At 33.1% G+C, this 19,447-nt stretch overlaps 1 protein-coding gene and 1 long non-coding RNA gene across 7 annotated transcripts in view; both read right to left on the bottom strand.

The window, feature by feature from the left end:
* Positions 1-19,447, bottom strand: part of LOC126740697 (uncharacterized) — a 230,480-nt gene that overhangs the window by 12,703 nt on the left and 198,330 nt on the right. For 5 of the 6 annotated variants that reach the window (XM_050446852.1, XM_050446831.1, XM_050446846.1 and 2 more), the window contains exon 3: positions 41-220. In XM_050446852.1, coding sequence (XP_050302809.1) covers positions 41-220 — 180 coding nt within the window. Of the gene's footprint in view, positions 1-40; positions 221-9,010; positions 9,224-19,447 lie in introns of those variants that run through there. The other variant, XM_050446859.1, reaches the window with a different exon arrangement.
* Positions 5,007-5,746, bottom strand: LOC126740899 (uncharacterized). The gene is made up of 2 exons (XR_007662048.1): positions 5,423-5,746; positions 5,007-5,364 (listed from the first exon to the last, which is right to left on the bottom strand). It is a non-coding gene; the product is annotated as an uncharacterized LOC126740899 (long non-coding RNA).

A 19,447-nucleotide genomic window follows, 5' to 3' on the forward strand; every position in this document is an offset into this window, starting at 1 on the left:
AATATTACTTTGTAGCTAATGTACAGAAGAGTGCGCTCACCTACTGTGGTTAAGAGGGTGACGGTGTAGAGCAGGGATTCCCCAAACGTCCATTTCTGGCCTGAAACGTTGTGAAAATCGTCGTTTTTCGCCGCATTTTCCACGACGGATCGCTCGAATTTCTTTAGCTGTTCCGTTACTAATGCGGTCCAATTTTTCTCGTACAGTACGTTCAGTCGTTCTGAAAGAGAGTCAACACCTTAAAAGTCGTTTAGCTCTACTAATTTTCGTGGCATATGGCAATAATAGTATTCTCGAAGCGCATAGTTCTAGTGATCCCTCTACTAACCAAAGTAAAATAAAGCGGATGTTGTCGTATTTTCTCAAGAAAGAGTCAAATGAAATCAGTTTTGCATTACTGAATTGCACTACTAATTACTGAAGTTTTAGGAATTTCACTACTTCTTACATATTATGGCAGTTAGTTATTAGTAGCGCGAATAAGCTAGGTCCTCATATGCTTTTACGATGCCTATAAGGCGCATGCGTGATATTGGTAGTTCAAGGAAATACTCTTGCGTTTAAGCGGTGTTGCCACATAGAATGTGTTAAACTGTTACAAAAGAAAAAATCCTATTTCTTTCACTTTATTCTGGAAAAAATGATGTTTTTATCCGATTTTGTTGTGGCACTATATCAAAAACTATAATCTTAACATGAGAACGCTACTCTAGAGAGAAGATTTAAAGGGTCCGTATCAGAGTTTCCAGCCCATTAGGTGCAAATATGGTTTTAAGATAAGGACAGAACTTAAAAGGGCATTAGCGGCCCGTTATCCGCACTTATCGGGAGAAGAGTAAGCAGAGAAAAGTTGAAATCATATAAAAGTAAGTTCACCGGGCAAGTGCAGTCTATTATTCTTGGATATTTCAATTCTTTTGCGGTTCTACGGGTTAATTCTATGATTTTTTTTTTAGAAAAAATATATAAAAATTATATTAATAGTATTGGTTGAAAGTAGGTGGTGTTGTACGCGTAAATGCGTTATTTTGACGGTCGTCGGATGTCAGTAAGTGAAAAAGAATTTTTTTCTCTTCTAGCATATCGGGAATAAGGTATATAATAAAATAATAATTACCTATTTTTTTTGCACGTGTTTTATATTAATAAACCTTTTCACTATCTATAAGTTTTAATAATACCACCAACTTCCACAACCACAAGTTTGATGAAAAGTGTAAGAATATGAAAGAGAACCAAAGCTTTCTACACTAACTCTTTAACAGGGACCCAACTGGCCTGCGGAGAGAATTGAAACAATTTGAAAAACAATACAAGTTACAACTACAAACTTTCAAATAAAAAACTTTCATTAAATTCATTTTATAATCAAATAACCCGATCCATTTAGTTCTTTTCTTGATTCTCTAAAAAACAAACCAAGCGGTGACATATACTGTATCAATGTAATCATTATTAAAAAGATAAAAAATCGACAGAACATTTTCTATGTTGTATAAAGGTTTCCAAAGTTGTCTATATTTTTAAGAAGTATTCTAGGTCAGATTCGAATAATTTTAACCACATTAATGCTCTCTCTTGCGAAAGTCTATGATCATATATTAAAAAATTAAGCGTACAAATATTTTGAGAAAAAAATTGCTTTCGAGTAAATAGAATCAACCTCCCCTTGATGGTAAATATGTTGGAGTACCTGTTTAGTGCCTTAAAGAAGGAACATTACGCTGCTGCAGTGTCTGTGACCTCTCAAAGGCATTCGAGTGTGTTTCCATCGTAGGTCACTATATTCTATGGTGTAAATGGAAGTAGCTTGAATTTGATGCAGAGCTACCTCACCGGCCATAGACAGCGACCAGTACGCAACAATGGAACATCAGATATTGTTATAGTCGGCGCGCCGAAAAGATGCAGTAATCACGTGAATAGCACGCGACAGTTAAAACGAAATGCGTGTTCGAGTACCAGAGAATACTGGAGAATTTTAGAGCAGGAGTTTTGGCGCGCGTATACGGTCTGATTATTTTTTAATTTGTTTGCGTCGTAAGTTAATCTGTTTATCTTTTGTGTGTATTATTTTGTTTATTTGTTTTGAAAAATGGGTGACGTACCTGTGGGCCATCTTTTGAATTCACCCCCTAAAACACGAACTTGTAAGAAACATTTTACGGTTTCTGAAAAGGAGGCAATTATAAATATGTATAAAGTATGTGAAGTAAATGATCCAGATTACAGCAAGACACAAAAAGTATCTTTTACAGCTGATGCAGCAGGTAAGTATGATATAATAAAATAGTCTTTACTTACCTACATAATTATAAATTAAAGTAAATTAAACTAAAATAAACTAAGGTATATTCTACACACATTGGGCAAACGAACATTGAAAACAGCATTCTAATTTGGCTCACGGTGTAGGAAATATTAAAAGTCAAAAATACTCCAAAAAAAAACTATATGCGTTTCAATTGACCAGCAGTTTCTTACAATGTTTTTTTTATATTGTAAATACACTCACAAAAGTAAATGGTTTTATGAAAAAATAAATAAATTAAATTAATTACAAAATAAAAAATGTAATGCAATTTCATCAGGTATTTCCAAAAGGAGTATCTATAATATAGTCAAAAGTTATGAAAATACTCATACCTTTTAACCACCAACAAAGTATCATAGGGCGAGAGCTATTTTGGATAACATTGATGAGCAAACAAAAAATGCTATCCGTAGAATAATCCATTCGTTTTTCCTAAGAAATGAGCCACCAACTGTCAAAAAGATTTTATCAGAACTTGAGAAAAATGAAGAAATTCCGAATTTTAAGGAAACAACTTTTCGACGCTTACTCAGAGAAATTGGTTTTCGGTAAGTGGCAGATTGCCATATAATAAAGATTTAAAACAATTTGAGTAAAAAAAACACAAAAGCTCACATAATTTTTTTCGTTACAGCTTTGTAAAGAGAAGTCGAAATAGTATGCTTAAAGAAAGGGATGAAATAATATGCTGGAGGCGACGTTATTTACGATCCTTAAGAAAGGCTCGTCAAGAAAATAGAAACATTTATTATTTAGATGAAACATGGGTGAACGCGGGTCACACGGTTTCCAAAGTATGGACAGATAAAACCGTAACCACCGCTAGAAACGCTTTTATCAATGGATTGTCCACAGGGCTAAAAGCTCCGGCAGGAAAGGGGAAACGGTTGATAGTTCTACATATTGGGTCAGAAGATGGCTTTGTTCAGGGCGGTCAACTAGTTTTTGAATCAAAACAGACGAAAGATTATCACGAGGAGATGAATGCTCAAGTTTTTGAAGAGTGGTTCGAAAAAATTTTACCTAGCTTAGAAAATGGCTGTGTTATTGTATTGGATAATGCATCCTACCATACCCGAAAGCTTGACAAAACCCCGACATCTGCCACAAAGAAAGGGGATATTCAAAACTGGTTAATGACCAAACAAATTCATTATGAACAAGATATGATAAAGGCAGAACTTTTGAAATTAGTAAAAGAAAACCGACACGCAGACACATTTGTAGTGGACGAAATGGCTAAAGCTACCGGCCGAACGGTCTAATTGCCACCATATCATTGCGAGTTCAACCCAATCGAACTGATATGGGCGCAGATTAAGGGTGAAGTAGCTCGGAAAAATGTCACTTTTAAATTTGCAGACCTTAAACCGCTTTTTGATCAAGCAGTGTAAAGTGTCAGTCCACAAAATTGGAAAAATGCTGTTGCTCACATTATCAAAGAAGAAGAACGCATGTGGACTCTGGATGATTTAATGGAAATTCAGGTGGAACCCCTTATTATAAATGTTGGCGAAGATCACCATACAACTTCTTCAGATTCTGAGAAAGATTAGTTTTTTAAAGGCCTGTGTACCTGACTGTGTTTTTTTTTGAATTATGGAATTTTGAGTTGTTAAAAATGTTAACGCCCTTTATTTTAGAGAGAAAGCATTTTCAAACCTATGTTGATAATTAGTTTATTTTTTACATATATTTTTGTAAAGAATCCACCATTAAATTTTTGTGCAACAATAACGAATTACCCTATATCATTACATTTGAAATATTATGTATTTACTGTAAATAGTTAACAAATTATAGTAAATTTATATCATTTACAAGGTATAGGGGTGAGCGTAAATCAAAACTCACACGGTGTTTCATAAGAAATTTTTAAAATAAGCCCTTCCAGTGACCTAAATATCCATAATAATAAATTTCTAATAATAAAAAATAAAAATAATACTAATCGATAAAAATAATTTATCGTATAATTATAAAGACTTAAAAACCCGCTCGAAATCTACTCGTCTAATACAACAAAATGGATCGCGCATCGAACACTCGCTGATCACGCGCCAACCACGCGTTTTCCTTGGTGCATCTATTCGGCGCGTCAACTATAGTGCGGATCATGGAATTCCGCAGGGGTCAGTACTGGGACCTCTCTTGTTTTTTTATTTACATTGATAAAGTTAAATATGCCTCTTTTGCATTTGACCTGTGGCCGTTTGCTGACACTGGTCAGCAAACAGCCTAAATACTGGCGTTTTTACAAAGCATACTGAAGATAAACATTAAAGTGAAAAAGCTATCAGATTTCTAAGTGACCGAAAAGACCTCCTTCAAGAGTCCCTTGGTCTCAAATGCAGCATATATAATATCGGCGAAAAATTTCATTTTACTTACATTATGCTTATATTTTTTTATAATAAACTTTTTTATTAACTTACTCCTTACTCGCAATACTATTAATTGTATTTACACAATACGATACTGAACCTATATATTAATACGAAAATATGCTGATACGAATTGTGATCCTTGGTTGAACAAAAACACAACTGCAAGCGATACAAATTTATACCAATTTGAAAAAGTTTTTAGGACTCGTATGAAACGACAAACAAGTGAGATTCATATCGAATCATGCGAATAGCATCCATCTCTAGTTTAATGAGAGTTAAATAATGTCAAGAGAGACAAGTAATAAATGAGTAGTTCAACATTTATTAGACCAATATCAATGAAACAAATATAAAATATATTATAATAAAATAGCGCAAGTGTAACAGACTTGCATACAAATTATGTAACTGTCCAACTTATAAAGTGCAAGTAGAGTTTGCTTCACAAGCTTCGCTGGTCGCGTTGTACTGTTGACCAGTACTACAGTTCCTTAATACGACATAGTAGTTCCACAGAGCTAGATAGCACTGATAGTACTGGTTGCAGGCGGCTGCCTCCCATTTTTGGGAGTTGTTGCTGCAAGTGGTCGGGCCTGTTACTGCCGCCTCTGTGGTCACTTCTTGAGTTTCCGCGTGTTGATAAATAAGATGAAAAATTGCCTAAAATTATGTTTTTTAGCCTGGAAAATTAGTTTACAAAACTGCTTTTCTCTCTTACCAATAGTAGAAATAACACTAAAGGTTTCTTCATTTTTATGTACGTTTTAGTAGTGAATAATGATGTTTTTTTGGAACAAGGTTTATGTAGTTTAGTAGGCACATAAAGTGATTAGATAATAAATTATTTATTAAATTTTATGAGCAACTCGTGTGAATTTAAAATTCACAGAAACAATTAAGATTATGCTTTTCAAGGTCAGACTTATCAGCAATAACCATAAGGGATCTGCTAATTGCAACAGATTAGGATATATTTCCTATATATATATGCGTTATGCATGTTGTATATAATAGCAGTATTTATTACATAAGTAGGATGTGATTTATTTAGTAATTTTCCACGTCTCTTATTCCTAAAAGTCGATTTAAATTGTCAAATCCAAATGCTCGTATCTTGGGGGATAATCGTAGAAATGTCAGATAAATCATATTCGTTGGGCTCCTCGAATTACACTAGCTTATATACCTTTTCATATATCTTTGCGGAGGTTATAGGGGTCGTAAATTGGATATTGAAAGCAATTTTCGATTTTATATGTAGGCTCCTTAAGGAACCCTAAAAGCACTTATATAAATTTAAAAAAAAAACAGTCAAATAATAAAAATATGACGAGTTTAAGATTTTTGATCCGTAGTAGGCAAAAGTGGCAAGAATACGCGGAATTGAATTTAAGTTTTAAATTGAACTGTTGAATGTCAATCTAACTTTTCGACTGACAAGCGTATAGCGAGGAGAACTTTGTTCCCGTCGGGGATTGAGGCACAAAACAAATTTGCAAAATTGACAGAAGATTTCGAAACGATTTCGAAAAAGGCTCCCTTTACTACTACTGTTTGAATAAACGGAAAGTCAAAGAAATCATCCCCATAGGCGCTCGATAAGCAAAGATTTTGGATAAATAAACTTGCAAACTATTTGTTTATCGAATCAATGCGTAGAGCGCGTCAGTTTACCTTATGTTAAAACGTACTTATGATTATACCTTATGACCATGCCTTTTTCTTCATCTATCACAAACTATAAATAATGTTCTCTGTCTTTCTTGTGCACGTACAGATCATATCCTATTATTTATCTGTCATAGTTGTCTAAATAGTTTAAGATTCTTAATACAACTCGTGACTTGTCTCAAATTATAAATTATTTTCCATATTCAAATATTTCGAAAAAGTCAATCATATTAATAAAAAAATCTCAAATATGGTCAATCAAAACCTATTACTCAAAACGTTAAAGATAATCAGAGACGCTATGTCAAAAAGGCGCAAAAGATAGAGGATGTTCCTAAACGCGTTTCTTGCATAAAAATCTCTGTTCACTGTGTCACATAGGCATGGTAATGTTCAGCACAAATTTGTCAGGTTGACGAGATTTATCCTTTCAAAAATAGATATATTTGTTTCTATTGATCAAAATCTCATAGCTATTACTAAATCTCTTATCAAGGAGAAGGGAATACTAGGATGTATGTTTTCGGACTACATTGCCTTATTCTTAATCCATGTTCCATCTTATTCAACCCGAAATCAAATAATTCTCAATGCATGCAGGAAATCTCAATATTTTCTGCTACTTATAAAATTCTTTATAATTTTTTTTTCTATTCTGAAAATGTTGTAAACTTTAATAAAAATAAAATAAAAAAATAATATATATTCAGAGAATTTTAACAGGAGGCTGAAAACATTGTTAAATTCGCGTAAAACGTTCAAGGCCCATTCTACATGCTCTTCTCTCTCTCTCTCTCTCTCTCTCTCTCTCTCTCTCTCTCTCTCCCTTTCTCATGTATACGCACCTTAAGAGACTGTATTTCATCATTTATCTGTCAAAGTTGTCAAAATGATTTTGAATTCTAAAGCCATATTTTAGCGAGTAAGCGGTTATAAGCTATATTTGCCATAGCTATATTGGTGTTCTGTGGTTATAAGCGTCTATAAGACATCTCATTGGAGCGATTAAGACATGATATCACGATATTAGCGATCTCAGGAGACCGCTAACAAACTTGATATGTCAAAGTCAAAGGGAAACTATACAAACAATAATAAACAAATATTGATATAATTTTTTGCTTTTTTAGAGTTGAGAAGCATTATATTTCTTAGTATTAGTTTTAATTTATTTATTATTAATATTTATGAGACAGTTAAGACATCCAAATTGTGTGTTTATTTCTGTGGAAAAAAATATGAGTGAGGTTATGTTTACGCCAATAACTTTTTTGTTTATTGTATTTCCTCTTGAGCAAATGTCTGCCCTTTATAAACGTTTTCAGGGCGAAATTAATTTGTATTTTGTTACGATCTAGATCTGATTCTAAAAATGTATGAGATCGGATTTAGACTTAAAATGTTTTGAAAACTTAGACAAATCGGTGTTTTCATGGTTTATATCAGTCTTCTAAACGAATGTACTACTGATGAAAGGTATACCTAATATTTAGACTCTGACAGCTGTTAGATATGACGTCATTCGAGCGCAACCATATGATGACGTAACGCTTACGAGATCGTAAGGCAACCGAGTAAGGCGCTTACTCGCTAAAATATGGCTTAAAATTAGTACTCGTTGTCTTGCCTCGAAACTCTATTTTTCACCTAATAATTCTTAAAATAAAACATCAAATTTAAATCATTCATGTAAATATAAAAATGTCAACGTCAAGATGGAGCTTTATGGACTCTTCTGGTCATTTGCCATATTTATCAAAAGATACATACATATACTCTCTCTTTCTCTCTCGCTCGCTCCCTCAAATATCGTTTGATACTCCCTTTTTGACTCTGACCGTTATAATTTTAAGAAATCAATGATATAAATATAGATATTTTAATTTAAGGCTTATAAACATTGTTAATAAGTCTAGGGTCTAGTTTACGTTTGGTGAGGATCCACCTTAACAAACCACACACTTCTGCTTATTTGTCATAGTTGTCAAAATACTAGTGCGGAGCCAGGGCAAAATTTACATACAAACCATTGTGCAGGTTTGTGTAATCTATTGGGACACCAAGGTGGCACTTTTTGCCCTGAATGCACCCAGTTCCGCACAGGCTATGGGAGGTCATGCGGCTCTAGTTCCTATCTCGTAAGTAGAAAACATGGCAATTATTACAAAACGAAATTTTAAGGGAAAGTAACGTAAAACATAACCTCAAGTAACAACAGCCAATTTTTGAATTATTCCCTCAAGGCTAAAGCCAAAAACAATTGGCAATGCAACAGTGTACCTGAACCAAACCAGTGTCGGTGTCGCCCTAGTGCAACAATTTTTTTTCTAATGGAAATCGCTATTTCAAAATCGAAGTCTGGAGTTGTCTAAATATTACTCGTAAGTTGTATTATTGGCAGTTCCTTGTGAACAGAATAATGGACAATAATTAGTTAAAAAAATATTGCTATTGTTAAACGTCAAAATGTTTTAAAAACGGAAATATTTGATTATTCGCAAATATTCTTAAACTATAGTCGTTCTAGTGTTAATAAAAAAATAAAAAATGGGTTTTCGCATGAAACTCCAACAAAAAAGAGTCTTGGAGGTGCACCATAGGAAACTAAGTATAATTAAGGTTTGCATATACTAACCGCATTTTTCCATTTCCCTGATCGCTTTCTTTATGCCCTTCCGCATTTTAAAACGTAAATTCCTAATTTTTTGCCATTTTTCCACGGTATGATTTACATAAATCTGTACCCGTCACACCGGTTCCTGTATGTGCGCGGGACGTCGTCGCATTATTTGCCACTTTAACGTGAAATTTATTCGCAACTTCTCTCGTATACTTTGCAATCTGCAGTTATTAAAATCAAATGGGAGAGCTTCGGTGAAGGGAAAAATGGAGTTTTGAGTGAAGTTTAAGTATTTAGTTATGTCATCATAACACCCCTATATTGTGTATTAAAAAGCTATTGGAGTTTCAATAAAAAAAAGTTACCCTTTTAATTTTATAGCAAAGGCTTGCGGCGTATTCTTAAGGCTTCTAGGGTTTTAAATATGTTTATTTAGAAAACGTTAAAAAGTTAGGCATTTTTTATGTTTACCGACATTTCATTGACACTGTTGCCAGTTATTAAATTACAAGTTGACAATTATGACATATTTAGGTTAAGGGTATTGTCGAATTGCGTTTCAGGACACCTATTTAGTATTAATTACCCAGAAATATTAGTAAATATTCCCTTATGGACAATTTGGTATATAAGATTTTAAAAGAAAGTTGTAGTGTAGTATAAGACATATATTTTGCTTTCTATATTTTTTGCTTTTGCTAGTCGGTTTTAATACCTGTATGTCGCACCATTGAAAGTCTGTCTAGTGGACGTGTTGTTCGCGACATTGTGCCTTCATACTCAATAATATCCACAGAAGAAGGTTGATAAACAATTAAAGTGTATAGCGTGCTTAAGTTCTGCTCCATTGTTAATCTGACTGCTCAGGTAACTATGGTATGCAAATATTTCTGCTAAGATCCTTGGTCTATTTTAGAACTCTCTCATTGTAATTGAATTGTATATGTACTATTTTTAGTTTTCTGCTATTGTCTTAAAGGTTTTAAATTCACTTAACAGTATCATTCTATTGGGCCAATATTATGAGTCAATCTGAGATTTGCTTTGTATAAAGGGGCGTAGCAAAGGTGTTAAACATGAGATAGGTGACTTGATATAAAAGTGCCCTCACCTTGCGGTGTTTCAAAGTCGACCATTTCTCAGCGATTGAACGCAGATCAATTGCATCTATTTTATCCTCTGCAGAACTAAGCCGCATTAACGCACTTAATAATTTATAATCTTAATTAAGCAATCACCGGAACAGTCATGTTATTACAAACAAATTTATATGAAAGCGAGATAATACCTATTAACTTAAACACACTTTAACAACATCTAGAAAAATTGTATATTGATCACATGATGCGATAAAAATTTGTAACTCAGCTAGCAAACATTCTAGTTCCTCTTTGAAGAATGTAGGCTCTAATTGTACAATCGATTCAACGATTTCTATTGTGACGTTGCTTTTGTTTACAACCCATTGAAAGATTTTCTAATTAGTAATGAACATCAAAAAAGTCTCTTTGAGATTGTCTTTGATGCCACTATTAAAAATTTGCAGCACAGCTGTAGGTTGGAAGCTGTTTCTGGATTTTCATAGTTTTTTCTTGCTACGTGACGCGTTTTATGATGCTTCGCAAAATCACTCTCTAACTTCTTCACGAATAAATTAGCTGCCGAGCAGTGCATTGATTTTAATTTCATTCGTTCATTTGTTCGAATGATTCTGAAGTACTTTTGATTTACAAAACTGCATCGATGTCATTCAATTCTTCAGCTTTCCGCTAAATTTTTCACTTTAAACATACAATTTTTACAGAATAATTTTTAATTATATTCTTTATTATTGTAATCACTATTATGTGGATCAATGTATTCAGCAACAACTAGATTACTCTCTATATCAAGAGAATTCCAAATATCAGTAAAAATATGTCCTTCATGTGCGAGGTTTGAGCACAGATGTAAATAGCTCCGTGCGGAGCTATTTACATCTGTGGTTTGAGTCCTAATTCTGCAGCTCGAGTTCTGCGTCAATTGTTTGACAGTCCGACAATTTGGTGACTGAAGCGATGAAGATAGTGTCATAGGATTTGAAATAAGAAATAGCTTAATCGATGGCTTAAGAAAATCGTGGGTTTTCATTTGGCCCTTCATGGACTCTCATGATCACAACTGGTTTAACCAAGTCTCCTGTAGTTTTCGCTAGGTTTTTAAATTGTGGAAGCTCAAGTAGGTAATCTTTTGAAATAATTATTACGGGAACTTGTAAAAGAAGACGAATGCTTCGCAGAGCGAATTCCGATATAAGTTGAGCCACTGTATGTCAATGCTTCGGAATTGCATATTTTTTCATCTCTAATTTAAATACCTGCGTACAGGGTGGCCAACTAAGGATGCAAGGTACTGTAACTCGGAACGTACTCATCGCAGAGGCTTGCGGAAAATATTATTAACTAAAACGGCCAAGAGAAAATCCTGAAAAATATTTTTAAATTTCTAAAATCTTGAATTTGAAAAAGTAAAGTTTTTGTGAATTTCGATGTATCAACCTAATAAAAAAATACTTGACCTTTAAAGTAGAGTAGATTCAACGAAATCCTTATGTTAGCACAAGAGTATTATCCCTTGAGTTTGACATATCGCGAACCACGGTTGAAAATATTTTGAAAGACCGTAGGTATGTTTAAATGACCGTCACAATATACTGACTTATTCGAATTTACCTAATATTTATTTTCATTTTTACTAGTAATTTTAATTAATTTTAGAATGCACCCATATCATGTCGTTTTGTGCATCAGGCCTTAAAGACTTCGGATTAAAGGTTGGACTATTAATTGTCATTGAATACGATTCGGGAAAATAGAGAATTTTATTCAAAATTCTTGGGACCGATAAGAGCCACCTTTAATGGCGACGGTAGAATCAATCTGCACAATATGCATTTCTGGTCTCCAAAAAATCCGCATTGGTTCCGTGAAGTTCAAGGTCGTCGGAGCTTAAATGTGTAGTGTGACATACTGGGATGCAGAATTATTGGGCCATACTTTTCTCGAACAATCCCTAAATGGCAACGTCCTCCACGATCACCAGATTTAACTTCTCTTGATTTTTATTTATGGGGTCGAATAAAGGACATCGTGTTTCAGAGTCAACCTATTCAACCAGAGAGGATATGAAAAACCGGATTTGCAATACAATTAGGAATAAACCCATAACCTGCAGTTCTGTCTAGCCATGAGAGGCTAGATGGTCAACATTTTGAACTACGGAGGCATTAAAAACCTTTATTTTAAATCGGTCCTTTTTAGGGCCACAAATTAAGATAAAAGAAAATTCAAAAAAAATTATTTAAACATTCGTATAAAATTTTCTTTGGCTTAAATTTTAGGTTACAAATAGATAAGACAAACAAGATATCGATATGCGGTCTTCGCAAGTCTGTTTGAGCATCATTTATCTACTTTTTTATAAAAAAAAATCTTACCATATACATTATAAATTTTACGCCCTCGATATTTCCAAAACTATTATGAGTTCATTTAAAAAAAATATATATGTGGTTTTCCAAAAGAAAAAACTGACCATCAGTCAAAATTTCATATTCCTAAAAGAAAAAAAATCTTTGACATCGGATTCGGAAAAATTTTAAGTCAAACCCTAAAAGTTTTGTATAATTTTTTTTACTTTTCACCCAATCTCTGTAGATGGGGGTGAATATATGGGAAAAAACTCTGTACATAGAGGGAATCAATTTGTGTCTTTCAGCGACAATTTAATCAAGATCAGGCAGACAGGCAATCACACTGGAAAAATGCATCACGAATAGTGTTTATTTATTAATATTAATTTCATTATTGATGTGGTGTTTCACTGTTCCCAGAGGATGCTTATCATCCTTCTTTTGTTATATTATTTAGAGCGGCAACCAATAGAAATTGTTAAAAAACTTTAAATCAAACCTTCTTTGGTAGCAAACAGATCCTCTCAATCTGCCAATTTCATTCATGTACAATCTGCTTCTTAAAATATTAATATTGTAACAATATTTTAAAAACCAAGAGGAAATATGGCGGAAAAGTATCGCCCAATATCTATTTGGTTCAACTAAGGTAAGGGTAGGCCTTTGAGATCTGCATTTATAGCTGTTTTAAAAACTTAGACATCTTATTTTACGTAATAAGCATGGTTTTTATAAAGATAGCATAAATTGCAGACTTTTGCATTTTAGTAATGTTTGCCGATGACATGAACATTTTTCGTGTTGTGAAGAATCGTAATGACTACGTACAGCTGCAAGCAGAATTTGATAAGTTTATAAATGGTGTGCAAATCCTACTTAAACTTCAGAAATGTAATAAAAAAATAAATTTCTTTGCTCAAAAATAAGATTGACTTTGGTTACATTTTGGACTTTGGATACCAAACTTTTCAAATTGTGACTTGTTATAACCTGGTTGTTGGTAATCTGGGTTGGTAACCTTGTGTTAATAAATAGTTATAGGATCAGAAAGAGTCCAAATAAGGGAGAGTATGTAACTAATTCAATGGTGTTCGGTTACGGTTTGATGTTGATCTACATGCCAAATAGGAGATACTTCTGGAGTTTTATATTGTACCAATTAGTCAGTTTAATCTTCTAATTTGTTACATTTCTAAATTTATTGTATTATTAAAATTTGTTTCCTGTTTGACAATAAAAATTTGATTCAAGTAAAATTTCAGACAAACTATTATAAGATTCAACAAGAATCTATGATTTCCAAAACCAAATTTCCAGCTTCCGAAATTGCGGATTTGGTTGGATCTTGGTTATAAGGTAGGCACATTGTTATATGCATTTAAAAGAGTTTTTACTGGGAAATCTATTTATGTTAATTAATGACGTAGAATATTAATTAAAAAACCACCTTAAAAATGGCTTTTAAATGTTGATATTGCACACGCGAGCTATTTTCCGCTCTCAAAATGTTATTTTTAGCAGGAATTAATACACAATAGGGTGGATTTTTTATTTTTTCAAAAACCTATTCAATCAGTTTTCATTATATTGTCCGTACATACAGGGAATTTTATTGCTTTCAAAGTGCACAAAGATGTTTATTTGTTTTCATTTTTCCCATAATTTTCACCGGTTGAAAAATGGATCGTAATTGTTGTGTAATCGCCTGGTTTGTGTGCTTTTCAGATGATTATTGCAATTTACTGGATGAGAAAATTAAAATTTTATTCAAATTATTATTTTTTTATATTTTTCCAATGTTTTATTTCAATATATAGTAGATAAAGATGGGATAAAACACTCAAAGCATTTCAAATTCGACCCTTACCAATAGTTATTTGACACTGTTGACAATTATGACAGATTTAGGTTAAGGTGCTGACAATTGACAGGCGAATATCAAATGGCGGGTTAAGCTATGCCTGATCTTATGGCCATATGCATCGTTGTCTTTAAGCTCCGCTTTAGGCTTAAGCCACTGATTTTACATGTAAAATCGAAGGTTTAAGCCTAAAGCGGAGCTTAAATACCACGGTGCATATGGCCATTAATAATCCAGAGTACTTAGGATATATTTTACTATAACCAATTCTTAAAAACGTTAGAACAACCATTAAAAGATCCAACTAGAATTTATGACAGAAAATTAACATTCCAGGTTTAAAAATGGCGGATTGTCACCATCTTGGATCTAAGGTAGGCCACTTGTCATGGGTTTTAAATAGATTTTCCTTGAAAATTGCTTTCAGATCAAGAATAGTATAGGAAAAAGTGGAATAGATCACATTCTGAGGTATCACAAAAAGTAGTAAATATTACCTAAACGCCCCAAAAGCCACTAAAATAAAATCATTAATATTTCCTCACCAAACGTTCAGTTCATCCCCCTTAAATTTCATTATTAAAACAAATTTGCTTCAACAAGAAATTGAAACGTCTCGTCTTCGAAATAACGTTAGCAAAGACACCAATTTTACGGCCACAATTTCAAAGAAAAGTACGTTTTATCCCACTCCCACGCTCCCGTTTTCCTTTCTTCTTTTTTTTGTACTGCTGTTCTCCTTCAACGAACCGGAGCAATTAGGAATATTTTAGCGCGAAAATTAAATCTCTCCCGGTCGGATTACTACGCGAGGGACCGTTTTCCCTGATTAAATCTTGACAAAAACTTGCATAGGCACCATCGGATCAAATATTAAATTTTCCATCCGATTGTTTTTCGGTTTTAAAATGGATCTTTACTGTTACATGTTTAATCCGTTATTAAGGTTTCCACTTAGAAATCGACTATAGAGAGACGATAGACTTGTCTACTCAGTAATTTATATCAATCTTCCTAAAATAAGTTATAATCTATATAGATTTAAAAAACTTTGATAAGAGGCAGCTTGAGCTAGATGTACAGCATACAGATTGTGAATCTATTTTGCAGCCACCCTTTTTAAATGATAAAGTAACTTTTTTCAGTAATAATGTCAATGAAATCTTGAATAAGAATGCTTCCCTAAAACATTCAGTAAGTAAGAAAAACTACAAGTCTTATATTATCGATATAATAAAACCAATCATTAAAGTAAAGAAAGCTGCTTTTAATAAGTTTAAAAAAACTGCTCAAACTGAACATAAAGACTTCTACTTAGATATAAAGAACTATCTGTCTTTTGCTATTCGTAGTGAAAAAAAAAGGCATACATATCATTTGAACTTCAAAAAAAAATAAAAGGGATTCAAAAAGAATTTGGCATCAATTAAAAAATTGGAATATAAGGGATAATAAAAATTGTGGAATACTACTCATCTGAAAGATGTCAATGAAATAAGTGACGCTTTTGCAGATGTATACCGGTTAGCGACTCCGATAATCCGATAAATAATTTGCTACTGAATTGCTATCATGATGTAAGGCTAGAGAAGCTTAATAATGTGGATCTTGTTTTTAAAGAAACCTCAGAAAATGTACAGTGCATCCGTAAAGTAGCGGATAAATTCAAAAAAATGAAATAGACGTAAAAAAAAATGGCCGAACCCGTCCATTTTAATATTGGGTTTAGGGTTTTTCTACGTGGAAATATACAGGGTGACTCAAAAAAAAAGATATGATCAATATATTTTTTAAATGAAAACCATCATTTTTTAATGCAGAATCAGAAAGAACGCATTTTTTACAAATGCTATGATACAAGTGAATAGTGGTTACATAAGCAATTTTAAACGAAAAATCATGAAATGTAAAATTAAAGAAACACCTAGGTATCTTTTTTTTGTTTTAGTTGTTGTTGTCGTTCTTGTCAGTATCAAAAAGTGAATGTATTTTGGTGCAACTATTTAAAGTGCTTTTACATTTGCAAGTGGTGTTTATTCCTTTTGAGAGGCGAAACTCTCATCACAATCGAAATCTTGTGTATGATTGGTTTTGGAGATATGTCGCGTACTCAAAAGGAGGTGATTCAGTTGTTTAATACAACTCATTCTGATAGGTCGCCTATTAGCCAAAGCATGGTAAGCACAGTTGAATCAAAGTTTCATGAATTCGGGCATATTGGGGATACTCAAAAACTGGTCGGGGTTCAATAATTGAAGAAGATGCTTAACGTTCTGTTAAAGGTCCAAGGTAATCCCAAATCACAATCACAGGCAAGGCTTCTAATGTTAATTTATCGCGATCAACTGTGCATAAAGTATTACAAAGCAAAGTTTCAACTTTATAAAATATTCTTGCTTTAAGAGCTATCGGAAGATTTTGATCGCCGAAATGAATTTTGTGAGCAAGTCCAGCAATTATGTAATGATAACAATAATTTTGTAAAACGGATAATATTTTCTACGAAGGAACGTTTACTCTAAACGGCCATGTGAACAGACAGAATTGTTGATACTGGCGACCCTCATTGGTTCACAGAATGTCATACACAACACCCTCAAGAAGTCAATGTGTGGTGCGGTATAGTGGAAGGAAGAGTTTTAGGACCTTACTTTTTTGATGACACTGGTGAGAGATATTTGAACTTTCTTCAAAAATGATTTTATCCCCGCTCTAATAACTTTGTATTCGGATTTGGAAAAATCCGACATCCACCAACGTGATCTTTTTTATCTAGTTAAATTTTTTCCAAATCGTTAAATAGGTAGGCGAGGGTTAATTGAATGGCCACCCAGATCGCCAGATTTAACTCTGTTTTCTAATTATCACTTACATCCTATAAAATTTTGTTCGATTCCTACAAAGAAGCTTAAGACCTAAAAAATATGAAAGATTTAAAAAATGTCTCATTTTTACTCCACTTGGCCCTACATGTCTTTTAAAACAATAAAATTTAAAAGTATGGGTATTGATCAAATTGGAAAAGCTGTTTAATTTATCTCTACGTATAGGGAAAATTTCTACTAATATGGAAACATTCTATTAATAAACCTTTACCAACTTTTCTTCGGTTTTTGAGCGAGTTGTTGCAAATGGTTCCAAAGTTACCTTCAACTGAGGAAAAAGATTGTGAAATCTGATTGAGCAAGATCTGAACCTGTTGTTACTGGTTAGGGAGTTTCCCAGGATAGTATCCTCGGGTTCTTATTAGTTAGCATCTACATTAGCGATCTTCCAGAGCGGATTCGGGTTTGTTCCGTAAATCTTTATGCAGATTTCACACAGCTGTTATCCGGCTTTCCTCCTTAGATTAAGGGAGGTCCTAAACTTTCAGGTACATGTCTATAAAAATGTATCATGCATGTATGCTTTACTTCAAAGTTTGTATTAATTTAAACATAATTTGCCCAAAAATATCGCTTGTTTCCTCACAGTTAGATTATTGCAATGTTGTTTTTTCCTCATTACCTCACTCTTGAAATAGAAAACAAAATTCAGTTAGCTCAAAATGCCTCTATGAGATTTGTTTTCAACATACGAAAATTCGACCACGTAACACCAACATATGTTCAAAATAATATATTTTGGTCAGTTTGTAGAATTTACCGACGTACCTTAAATATCTTTAACATTATTTCACAGCAGCACAAGATTTACACGGTTCCAGCCTAAGAAACAGTAAAAGATTTCAAATACGACTGTCAGGGTGTATTTTTGTTAAATTCTGAAGTATACAACTTAAGAAGGTCATGCTCACTTTTTAGTTTCAAGTAGAAATACAAGGCTTTGGTGCCAGATTCACACATACATAATGTTAAGAAATGAGCATTAAGAAGAATTGAATATTTTATCCACTAATACTGTATTTTTCAGGTAGCATGGAAGTTGCATAATAAACGTTTATTTATTTATTTAAATCGAATTGACGCAATAAGTTTAATTCCTGGAAGGTTTTTTTATAAGAGCATTAAGATGTCTTTAAAATAAATATTCTGAACAACTTCCAAAAGAATCTCAAAAGAACCGTTGACATCAACGACGTTTCGCTTATTATAAATCATGAAACACTCTGTATAAAAGTTGATTATTTATGCTTTTGTTGGCAAATGGGGTTTGTCTGATTCAATTATACCGACTGTATGTGTGTCTGTCTGGATTCGACTGAAACATGCGGCTCTGGGTGCCTTTGAAATAGCACGCACTATACATATTCGGAACGTTTGAATCAGCGATCATTAATTAGTGCCTTGGCACAATTTAATATTAAATTTTGCTAAACTATTTCCCTTGTAAAACGAGAGTCTTGTTCGAAGGATGTTGTGCGCTTAACTCCTTTAAACCATGTTACACTTTATACCTGAACGGTGGGGGATCAAATGAGGGAAGATTCTGTCTGAAATCCGACATTTTGGACCCTAAAATGGCTCTAAACATGCGAGTTACGACCCGTTAATTTGACGTGAAGGGTTGCATGGAATAAATTCCGAAATCACTGATGAAATTCTGAAGCTGAATTAGTATTTGTAATGTGGAGTACACGTTGTCTGTCGTTATGTAAGATTTTGTCGTAAAGTTTCCCTTTTCTGTGTCTGGATCTTATGGAAATTAAGTTTGGCTGGCATAATTTATCGGATTATGTAAGAACAACATTTATATATATCAGATACATCAGATTAAATAGGCGATTTATAATCGTTTTATTTTTATATTACGCTGCGAATCTTTTTAAAAAGAAAAAAAAATCGGATTAGATAGAGGAAACATAATTTTAATACAATCTTTTATAACACATTAGATTGAGATGGCGATATATGAAATTTTAACTTCTTACAATTTCAATTATTTCCTATATCATCGCTTTATATTGAAATTATGGTCTGGATATTCTCGAAAGTATGTCTTTCTGTCATAGTTATAAGGATTACGTAAACATAATTTACCTTACAATCTATTTGTAATATATTAGTCAGTGGCGTTATGAAGTCAATTATTTTACTAATTTTATTTTGCAGATATATGGCAGTAAAAAAGCAGCAACCTCATTAGTTGACGGAAAATATTAGACTAGAAAATACTAATATGTTCAAAAACCAAAGCTCTT

Source organism: Anthonomus grandis, chromosome 1, assembly GCF_022605725.1.
Source record: "Anthonomus grandis grandis chromosome 1, icAntGran1.3, whole genome shotgun sequence".
Classification (NCBI taxonomy): Eukaryota; Metazoa; Arthropoda; class Insecta; order Coleoptera; family Curculionidae; genus Anthonomus; species Anthonomus grandis.